The sequence below is a fragment of the Oncorhynchus keta genome, chromosome 17 (genome assembly GCF_023373465.1).
Source record: "Oncorhynchus keta strain PuntledgeMale-10-30-2019 chromosome 17, Oket_V2, whole genome shotgun sequence".
Classification (NCBI taxonomy): Eukaryota; Metazoa; Chordata; class Actinopteri; order Salmoniformes; family Salmonidae; genus Oncorhynchus; species Oncorhynchus keta.
The window spans coordinates 227275-239211 of record NC_068437.1 but is presented as its reverse complement, the minus strand read 5'-3'; the positions used below and the strand labels follow the sequence as shown (position 1 = coordinate 239211).

The following is an 11937-nucleotide window of genomic DNA, read 5'->3' as shown; positions in this document are numbered from 1 at the left end:
ACATTGTGACCATTGAGAAAACTGAACTGTAAAGATGCCATAATGTGTAGCTGCATTGACTTTATTCATATTGAATTCATTGTTGAGTATTGTGTGTGTTTGTCTACGCCCATACCAGACATTAACACTTCCTTAAAAATACTATTACAGTAACAGTGCTATTACAGAAATCTTAAAATATCCTATTACAAGTACATTTACTATAAGTATTATAAGAGAGCATTCCCACTGGGCACACACGGTTTCCATGTCATTTAAATGACGTTGAACCAATGTGGAATAGACGTTGAATTGAGGTCTGTGCCCAGTGGGTTTATTACTATGGTTGTAGTAGGCTAGTATAAGTAGCAGTAGTATAGCAGCAGCAGCTGTTGTTGCTGTTGTTGTTGTAGCAGCACTAGTAGTAGTAGTATAAAGGCAGTAGTAGTTGTAGTAGTGTATGTGAACATCAGAGATACACTCCCTTCTACTTGACTAAACACAGACCATTAAGTCTCTGTGCCTGTGTGTCTGTGTGTATGTATTCTGCCTATTGGAGGCAAGTCAGACAACTGACATTCGATGCTTGTTTTGCTCTTAGACTACTGCAATAGCATAATAATACATGGAAAAAGCTTGCAGTGGGGGGCAAACAAAATAAACAATTTGATGCCATTTATAAGTGATGCTTTCGATTTAAATTTGTGTGTGATCAGTCTCAGCTGGTCTATGCGCTCTGAGCGATCTGGTGGTGCAGACTAAAGAACATACCTTTGCGCATCCTTTCATTTTTACTTTCCATCCCTCCTCTACGAACCTGAATTGGAAGCATTAATCTCCCCTCCTCCAGACTTCACATCCGGGTCACCCACTAGTAGCCTATCTCCTGTGTCGTGCCTGTGTGTGTGTGACAGCGTAGTTCTCCACCCAACTGTACTGCAGACCTCTACCCTAATATGCTGCATGCTAGACGGATACTATGCCTGGCATGTGTCGGTGATGGAGCTACCCTCGGCGCTCTGAGCTGGTGAGAGCCGAGACCTGCATGACACACACAGGCAGGGATGAGACATAGACTATCGGATAGGCACCCCGGATTGATAATACTAGCTCAATGATGTCCAATAGCCTGAAGAAGAAAAATCACTGGACCAACAAAGTCCACGAAGCGGTTGTCATCAGGAGCAAAGAAGGGGAATTTGGCTTCGAGCTGAAGGGGGGCGCGGAGATTGGGCAGTTCCCCTACTTCGGGGAGGTGAAACAAGGCAAAGCGGCTGTCCAGAGCGGAAAGCTGGCTCAGAGTGAGTTGCTGCTGGAGGTCAACAGCACAGCGGTGGCTGGGCTCACCACCCGAGATGTTCTGGCCATCATCAAACACTGCAAAGACCCGGTCCGCTTCAAGTGTGTCAAACAAGGTGAGGTATGCCAGACAGTGGGGCTAAAGGCGCAAAAGTTAAACATTGAACGAGTGTGAGTGCGCCGCCGCCACCTTCAAAATACAAGGACCTGCCTGTCTGGTTGTAGCCTATTTTATGTCTGTCTGCTCATCAGAAATAACCTATCTCTATGTCATCAATGGGTGGGGCTATTGTAAACTATGTCACTCAAAACTGCAAGGGTGAAATCGTGGTGTAGATATTGGGGAGGGGTATTTTGAGTGGCATATGGAGGGATATTTGAAAACACATTATAAGTGGAAGGATATGTTGTCACCATCATTAATGAAGGCATTTCTAGGCAAATATTAAGAAGACAAAATATGAAGACTGAGTTGTATTTTAATAATACAGATGCATATCTATTCATATTAAGAAGACACAGATGAAGACTCCGTTTTATTATAATGACGCACAAAAATATTTACAAATAAAATAGTTCCTGCAATTCTACAGTTTGACATGACTTTATGGTATAAAAACACTATAAGTGGAAGGATAAGTCACCGTCAATGAAAGTATTTAAAGGCAAATATTAAGAAGACAGAAAAGATGAAGACTGAGTATAATGATGGACATGAATATTTATATAGGATATCATTTACTAAAATGATCATACATTTGAGTATCAAGTTTTGTAGTTTACATAGATTGCAGGTGGAAAACATGAGGGGCTGAGCTAAAATATACCTTCCAGTTTATTTAGAGTTTTGATATTCAGTCTAACAAACAGATGTCATTTAAGACAATAGTTAGAAGTGGCTTCAAGATAAAAGTGGCTTCAAGATATTTCACTTAGGGTTCAGGGTGGTCTGAGTTTAACTAAGGAGAGAGCGAGACCATTGTAAATACATGCTTTTTGTACTTTAACAATTTGCACATCGTAAAACACTGTACATTTCCTTAATATGAAATTAGAACATTAGTGTGTGTGTGCCAGAGGAGAGTCTCCATTGAAGCTGTAAATAAGTCCAGGAGTAATATTTAACGTACTATTACTAAAGCTTGAGGGTTGATGTAGTCTGAAGGTGTCTGACAGAGCCTGGACTTAACCTTTCTAGGAGGCAGACAGTGGCTGGGCTCTGAATGTGGTTTACTGGTCTGGACTTTGATGGCGGCAGACATTTTCTGGGCTCTGAATGCAGCTGACAGAGACTGGACTGGACTTTTCTAGAAGACAGACAGTTGGACTCTGAAGATGGCTGACAGAGCCTGGACTGGACTAAACTTGGAAGAAGGCAGGCAGTGGCTAGGCTCTGGGGGTGGCTGACAGAGACTGGATATCTCTAGGAGGCAGACAGGAGCTGGACTCTGAAGATGGCTGACAGAGACTGCACTAAACTTGGCTGGTTGAATTTGATGGAGGCAGACATTATTTGTTTCCATCTTCAACATCAGTAAAATATACACCTTGACAGGGACCACAGTTTTTTTTATTTTATTTAGATAATTAACTTCTTTGGGGTAGGGGCCAGCATTTTCACGTCCGGATGAAAAGTGTGCCCAGAGTAAACTGCCTGCTACTCAGGCCCAGATGCTAGGATATGCATATTAGTAGTAGAATTGGAAAGAAAACACTCTGAAGCTTCTAAAACGGTTTGATTTATGTCTGTGAGTATAACAGAACTCACATGGCAAGTAAAAACCTGAGAAAAAATCCAACCAGGAAGTGGGAAATCTGAGGGTTGTAGGTTTTCAAGTTTTAGCCTATCCAATATACAGTGTCTGTATATTGCACTTCCGAAGGATTCCACTAGATGTCGACAGTCTTTAGAACCTTGTTTCAGGCTTCAACTGTGAATTGGGAGAGAATGAGAGCTGATTGAGTCATGGGTCTGTCAGAAGGCCATGTGCTCAGTCAGGTGCACGCCCGTGAGAGTTAGCTTTGTTCCCTTTCATTTCTAAAGACAAAGGAATTCTCTGGTTGAAACATTATTGAAGATTTATGATAAAAACATCCTAAAGATTGATTATATACATCGTTTGACATGTTTCTACAAACTGTAGTATAACTTTTTTGACTTTGTCTGGACCTAGTGCCTGCACATTTGGATTACTGTACTAAATGCGCGATCAAAAAGGAGGTATTTGGACATAAATGATGGACATTATCGAACAAAACTAACATTTATTGTGGAACTGGGATTCATGGGAGTGCATTCTGATGAAGATCATCAAAGGTAAATGAATATTTTCAATGCTATTTCGGACTTTTGTTGACTCCATAACATGCATGGTGGGAATCTGTATGGCTTGTTTTGGTCTCTGAGCGCTTTACTCAGATTATTCCATGGTGTGCTTTTTCCGTAAATATTTTTTAAAAATCTGACACAGCGGTGGCATTAATGAGAAGTATATCTTTAAGTCCATGCTTACCAGTTGTATTTTCATCAACATGTATGATGAGTATTTCTGTATATTGACGTGGCTCTCTGCACTTTCACCTGGATGTTTTGGAGGCAAAACATAACAACGCGCCAATCTAAACTGAGATTTTTGGATATAAATATTAACTTTATCGAACAAAACATACATGTATTGTGTAACATGAAGTCCTATGAGTGCCATATGATGAAAATCCTCAAAGGTTAGTGATTCATTTTATCTCTATTTCTGCTTTTTGTGTCTCCTCTCTTTGGCTGGAAAAATGGCTGTGTTTTTTTGTGACTAGGTACTGACCTAACATAATTGCATGGTATGCTTTTGTCGTAAAGCCTTTTTGAAATCGGATACTGTGGTGGGATTAACAACAAGTTTATCTTTAAATACATTATAATACATGTATGTTTGAGGAATTTTAATTATGAGATTTCTGTTGTCTGATTTTGGCGCCCTGCACTTTCACTGGATTTTGGTCAGGTGGGACGATAGCGTCCCACATACCCTAGAGGGGTTAATCTCACTCATCTGTAGATTAACACTGATGCTACACCTGTCTGCGCTGACATCACTTTCTTGTCTGTCACTTGATTGTGGGCAGCTCCTTTGGAATGAGGGCCGAGCATTCATTCATATCGACGGGGCTGTAGGGGAGCGGGTCAAGAGTTTCAAGTTCCTTTGTGTACACTTCACCAAACTATCATGGTCCTAACACATCAAGACAGTCGCAATGAGGTCATGACAATGCCTATACCCCCCCTGGAGACTGAAAAAAGTTATACAGCTGCACCATCGAGAGCCTCTTGACAGATTGCATATGGTATGGCAGCTGCTCGGCATTCGACTGCAAGGCGCTACAGAGGGAAGTGCGTATGGCCCAGTACATCACTGTGGCCAAGCTTCTTGCCATCCGGGAGCTTTATGCCAGGCAGTGTCAGCGGAAGGCCCTAAAAATGGTCAAAGACTCCAGCCTCCCTAGTTATATAGTTATAGACTGTTCTGTCTGCTGCCGCACGGCAAGCAATGTCGGAGAGCAAAGTCTAGGTCCAAAGGGCTCATTAACAAGCCATGAGAATGCTGAACAGGTAATGAAATGGCTACCAGGGCTATTTCAATTGACTCCCTTTTTTATGCTGCTGCAATTAGCTGTTTATTATATACGCATACTGATTTTACCCCTACCTACATGTACAGTGGGGCAAAAAAGTATTTAGTCAGCCAACAATTGTGCAAGTTCTCCCACTTAAAAATATGAGAGAGGCATGTAATTTTCATCATAGGTACACTTCAACTATGACAGACAAAATGAGAGAAAATAAATCCAGAAAATCACATTGTAGGATTTTTAAAGAATTTATATGCAAATTATGGTGGAAAATAAGTATTTGGTCACCTAAAATAAGTATTTGGGCCGCAGCCCGTCTGGTGTTCAACCTTCCCAAGTTCTCTCACGTCACCCCGCTCCTCCGCTCTCTCCACTGGCTTCCAGTTGAAGCTCGCATCCGCTATAAGACCATGGTGCTTGCCTACGGAGCTGTGAGGGGAACGGCACCTCAGTACCTCCAGGCTCTGATCAGGCCCTACACCCAAACAAGGGCACTGCGTTCATCCACCTCTGGCCTGCTCGCCTCCCTACCACTGAGGAAGTACAGTTCCCGCTCAGCCCAGTCAAAACTGTTCGCTGCTCTGGCCCCCCAATGGTGGAACAAACTCCCTCACGACGCCAGGACAGCGGAGTCAATCACCACCTTCCGGAGACACCTGAAACCCCACCTCTTTAAGGAATACCTAGGATAGGATAAAGTAATCCTTCTCACCCCCCTTAAAAGATTTAGATGCACTATTGTAAAGTGGCTGTTCCACTGGATGTCATAAGGTGAATGCACCAATTTGTAAGTCGCTCTGGATAAGAGCGTCTGCTAAATGACTTAAATGTAAATGTAAAACCTACAAACAAGCACGAATTCTGCCTCTCACAGACCATTAACTTCTTTAAGAGGCTCCTCTGTCCTCCACTCGTTACCTGTATTAATGGCACCAATTTGAACTTGTTATCAGTTTAAAAGACACCTGTCCACAACCTCAAACAGTCACACTCCAAACTCCACTATGGCCAAGACCAAAGAGCTGTCAAAGGACACCAGAAACAAAATTGTAGACCCGCACCAGGCTGAAAAGACTGAATCTGCAATAGGTAAGCAGCTTGGTTTGAAGAAATCAACTGTGGGAGCAATTATTAGGAAATGGAAGACATACAAGACCACTGATAATCTCCCTCGATCTGGGGCTCCACGCAAGATCTCACCCCGTGGGGTCAAAATGATCACAAGAACGGTGAGCAAAAATCCCAGAACCACACGGGGGGATCTAGTGAATGACCTGCAGAGAGCTGGGACCAAAGTATCACAGCCTACCATCAGTAACACACTACGCCGCCAGGGACTCAAATCCTGCAGTGCCAGACGTGTCTCCCTGCTTAAGCCAGTACATGTCCAGGCCCGTCTGAAGTTTGCTAGAGAGCATTTGCATGATCCAGAAGAAGATTGGGAGAATGTCATATGGTCAGATTAAACCAAAATATAACTTTTTGGGAAAAACTCAACTCGTCGTGTTTGGAGGACAAAGAATGCTGAGTTGCATCCAAAGAACACCATACCTACTGTGGAGCATGGGGGTGGAAACATCATGCTTTGGGGCTGTTTTTCTGCAAAGGAACCAGGACGACTGGTCTGTGCAAAGGAAAGAATGAATGGGGCCATGTATCGTGAGATTTTGAGTGAAAACCTCCTTCCATCAGCAAGTGCATTGAAGATGAAACGTGGCTGGGTCTTTCAGCATGACAATGATCCCAAACATACCGCCTAGGCAACGAAGGAGTGGCTTTGTAAGAAGCATTTGACGGTCCTGGAGTGGCCTAGCCAGTTTTTGTTATTGACCAAATACTTTTTTACCACCATAATTTGCAAATAAATTCATAGAAAATCCTACAATGTGATTTTCTGGATTTTTTTTTCTCATTCTGTCTGTCATAGCTGAAGTGTACCTATAATGAAAATTACAGGCCTCTCTCATCTTTTAAAGTGGGAGAACTTGCACAATTGGTGGCTGACTAAATACTTTTTTGCCCCACTGTAAATTAGACATCAATTACCTCGACTAACCCGTACCCCTACACTTTGACTCGGTAACGGTACCAGCTTGTTATTTTGTGTTTATTTAAAAAAAAAAAGATTTAGCAAAAAAATAAAATCATTCTGCACTGTTTGTCAAGGGTTTGTACGTAAGCATTTCACGGTAAGGTGTAACCTGTTGTATTGCATGTGACAAATAACATTTGAATTGATTTGACCAACATTTACATTTTACATTTACATTTAAGTCATTTAGCAGACGCTCTTATCCAGAGCGACTTACCAACAATCATTTCTGTCTCATTGATTTTTAACCTAGGTAAAAAAGTAGATAAGAATATGTGATGATCGCTGAAGGCAGAGTGCGCAGTATGAGGTTATGTGTCTGTGCATGACTGGTTACCAAAGGAAGTCAAATTTTGTCATCAGTAAAGATATACCTTCACAGGGACCACACAGTTTTGTGACAGTTTATCTTCACTTTAGGGGATAAATAATCTCAGTCACCTGTAGATCAACACTGCTGCTGCCCCTGCCTGCACTGACATCATTCTCTTCACTGTCACTTGCTCCCGATCACAGCAGACATGGATATATACAGTGACCCAGACAGAGACAGTGAACAATGAAGTTTACTTTACAGGACACATTTACTGTGAGTTCAGCAATCACATTTAACTAGGACTACATTTTTTATTTAACCAGGCAAGTCAGTTAAGACCAAATTCTTATTTACAATGACGGCCTACCCCGGCCAAACCCTAACCCTGACGATGTTGGTTCAATTGTGCGCCGCCCTATGGGGTTCCCAACCACGGCCGGCTTTGATACAGCCTGGAATCGAACCAAGGTCTGTAGTGACGCCTCTAGTACTGAGACTGCTACGCGACATGAATCATACAAGATGGTAAATTACTTTACCAAACAGTTTCCATCCCCCACGGAACTTCTGTCTTCCACTGAGTTCACAGTGTGCACTGCTCAGTGGGACAGAAGATCCAGCTCAGTGGGACAGAAATTCCGAGGGGGGATGGTCATGCTGCTAACTTTTCTTTTAGGTTGCCCAAAGACAATGCGGATACCTGGTCCCTTTCTTTTACCTGGCGGTGGCATGTCGAGTCGGACTAGGCTGAGACTCACTACTCACTCACACTGTGAATAAAATAACGTAGCTAGTAACCTTGTCCCAAGGCTCGAAATCCTGGCACATAGAGCATGGTAACACTATGCCTACAGCCCTGCATAGCGATAAAATCTGACTGTTGTTTTAACACAGCCAGATCAACAGTCGGGGCAATAGCATATACAGTGCCTTCAAAAAGCATCCAGACCCCTTGACTTTTTCCATTTTTTGTTAGGTTACAGCGTTATTCAAAAATAGATTCAATTGTTTTATTCCTTCATCAGTCTACACACAATACCCCATAATGACAAAGCAAAAACAGGTTTTTATAAATTGAGCTAAAAATGGAATTATCACTCCTTTCAGGAAAGTAGGCATATGTCGTGTGTCACTTCTTGACAGCAGAGCCATTTAAACGTAAACCTATTTTTATTTATTTAAAAAAGTCTATGCGTTTGTTTTTGTTAAATTAGGTGCCCAGTTGGTTTATCCAAGGACAAAGTCAGCAACCTTTCTGCTAGCCTAGATTGATTGAGATAATGAGTGGGCTGGACATGCCGAGAGATGGTTTGGATTGGTCTGCCGTCAGCCAGGCTGCTGTTTATAACATGAGCAGTATGTGTAGGTAATCCTTTCTAACGTGGCTTTTTTGAAAGATATGAAGTAGTAAAACTGCATAAGTGTTGCTCTCCACTTTCTGGTGGACCGCATTTTGATATCAGTGGAATTCGAGTATGACAGCTAAGATGGAGAAAATTCTGCCATTTGATTGTGAATATGCAGACGGAGTCGAAAAGAGAACACACAGAAGGCTGTTGTATAAAACACCTGTCTCTGAATTACATCTTCAAACTAAAGGCAACCATGGCATCCGTGACAGGGAGGGAGAAGCGTCCATTTTCAGATATTACACATTCCAATTTTTGGCAGAAAGTCATTTTCATTTCAAGTTAAAGTGTACTGTTAGCTAGGTAGCTAATGTTACGTGTATGTAGTAATATTATTCATATCTCAGAGACAGCTAGCTAACATTGAACCTGGTTGGTTAGCTACCTGCAGATTCATGCAGGGTAGTAACATTATGAGTTGTGATTATGGTTCATTGTTTACCTAGCTGTCTGAACAAAAGACTTCACTGTGCAAGTAACTATTTCAATAGAATGTTTATTATGTCACTGCTACAACTGTCGATAGACGCAGCTGGTAAATTCACTCTGGCTATCTACTCCGATTTCAGAGCACTCTCTAAATTGTTGCCAGCAGCACAGTTGCAGTCACCAATGCTCTGGATAAAATAACATAGCCTAACCAGCTCTGCTAGCGTGTGTAAAATGGTCAGTGAGCTGTTCTCTCATTTGTGTCTGGAAGTAGCTAGCAAGCTAGCCAACGTTAGCCAGTTAGCTTGGGTGCTTGACTGCTGTTGTTAAGGCCAGAATGCTACTCCTCGGCCAGAGCACCCAGTGTATGCTCTGAACACTTCAAGTGAAAGGCTCTGAATTCACGAATGGACAATCTGACAACATAGAGCACACTCTGGCACTCCAGATTAAATTTACAAACACACCTGTAGTATAAACCAGTGTTTAGTCTTGATATCTTTGGTTGTTTAGTTCATGGCCTCACATGTGAATCCTTAAAGCTTAAGAGGGTGTGAACAATGCTGAATGGTTGTAGACAAAAAAGAGGCAATTTTCTCAAAAGTGAGGTTACAAGTGTATCAACTTTTAGAGCAAAATTACTCTCCCACTATTCCTCAACTGTAGTGTATGATATACCATTTTCTAGCTCTGAGTCTTTACTTTCATCTAATGTAAAATAAACCATTTAAAATTTTGCTACATGAGACCGAGACTAAAGATGAGACCGAGACGAATGAGACTAAAGCTCATCAATAAGCTCATTAACAACTAAGTGGTTGCTGTAATAGTGCTGTGCTTATGTGTAAAACCTGATTGGTTTACATTCAAAATATTTTTCTCAGATAAGAAAGAGAAAAGTTGTACATTTACCAACGATTCAAGAATCTTAGCCCAAATAAAAGTTTTGACTATCATTTCTTGGAACATTCAGCAAACTGACCCTATCAGCATCCAGCCCAATATAACTGTAAATAGGCTTAGAAGTTATTTGAAAAATGCATGTATCAATTATGACAATTTTTCCGTAATGTGGCCACTGGCTGAATTAATTTGTTGTGGCATAGAGGAGGACACAGAACCCTTCAGGGATGTGAGATGCATAACATGTTTAGCATCTCCAGGTCTCCGCACATACAAGCCATTGATGCGCGCCTTTAGAACATCTACATTTCAAGATGTCTAATAAATCAATTTAATATACACAATCACAATAAATCCATTATTTATTTTAGGCAGGTTTAAAGAAGCATTATGATATGGAGAAAATGTATTTCAGAAGCACAGAATATGAGTTGGCCTACTGTATGTTGTCATGACCGGCCTGTGAGGATCAGGTTACAGTGGATCACAGTTCTAGAGGTATCTCTCCTTCCCACAGAAGGGGAGCGGAATGAATAGAGGGATTGATGGGGGAGGGGTGGGGGTTATGACCTCACGCCCATTATAAATTATAAGAGAGCAGCCCAACTCCTTTCTGGTCTCTAGTGTGAGAGACTGGAATGTCTGTGTGCCCAAGGAAGAGATTACAGCCCAAAACTACAAATCATCAAATAAATTGACTTTGGGACATTATATTTTATCAGCCAAAATGGTGGTAGCAATGATAGATGGAATATGAAAATAAATGTCGATTTTGTGATGTCATAAAGTTAGATAAAGACATTATAACAAAAACATTGTAACTTGAAGAGTTTTCATAATGTGTACAGTGGGGCAAAAAAGTATTTAGTAAGCCACCAATTGTGCAAGTTCTCCCACTTAAAAAGATGAGAGAGGCCTGTAATATTCATCATAGGTACACTTCAACTATGACAGACAAAATCAGAAATAAAATCCAGAAAATCACATTGTAGGATTTTTAATGAATTTATTTGCAAATTATGGTGGAAAATAAGTGTTACTGAGTTAGTTGTTACACGATTAATTTAGTCGCATAATAATGAACATAGTTATTATTCGATAAATAGCATGTCATCACATTAACGATAGCAACGTCATGACAATGTTATCTGGCTATGCGCCATGCCATAGGCTTTTCCAAATGGCGGCAACTTTCCTGACAGTTACATTTTCACTCATCCCCGGTAGGCTACTCCAGATATTGCACTCCACACATCAACCACTGTTTGAGGAACATGCAGCCTCTTGCTCCAGGTGATATTCTGCCCGAACTCTGTGTGCCATGGCCTTTCCAACCCTGTTTCTGCAGCTACCCAGCACTTCATTTGGGAAACCAAGTGAACTCTGTTTGGAAACATTGATGGTAACATGTTTCCACAACAAAACATATTTCATTCAAATGTTGACAGCCCCTCTCTGTGCGTGCTCGAGGAAGGAATGAAGGAAATAGGGGAGGAGATGGAAATGCACAGGGGTGACATACTCTGAAGCTAAAGGTAATGTATCAGCCTATTAATTATGAAAATATAGGCAATTCAAAACCAAATTACCTATAATTGTAGGCTTACTCTTTTAGTCAATGAACCATCAATGAAGCATCGCCTAGGCCTATACCTTCTCTCCCAGACTCATGGATATGAAGTTTGGAGCATCGAATAAGGTAACCAGTCCATCTGGTATGCATAATAATAGTCAACACTCAGAGGTGATTACTAGAATTTGTTTAATTTTGCTATATAGGCTAGACCAATTATGTACCAAAGATCTTAAATCAGGTTTTTAAAAATGTTTTTTTTTACCATGTGTAATAGGCTATGTATTGTATAACCGTGCAGGGGTGGGCAATTCCA

At 41.3% G+C, this 11937-nt stretch overlaps 1 protein-coding gene across 1 annotated transcript in view; it reads left to right on the top strand.

The window, feature by feature from the left end:
- The first annotated feature begins 921 nt into the window (after positions 1-921).
- LOC118373218 (membrane-associated guanylate kinase, WW and PDZ domain-containing protein 2-like) overlaps positions 922-11937 on the top strand; it is a 28312-nt gene continuing 17296 nt past the window's right edge. The window contains exon 1 of the mRNA XM_052465226.1: positions 922-1394. Within this exon, the coding sequence (XP_052321186.1) occupies positions 1094-1394 (301 nt within the window). The 5' untranslated portion in view covers positions 922-1093. The remainder of the gene's footprint in view (positions 1395-11937) is intronic.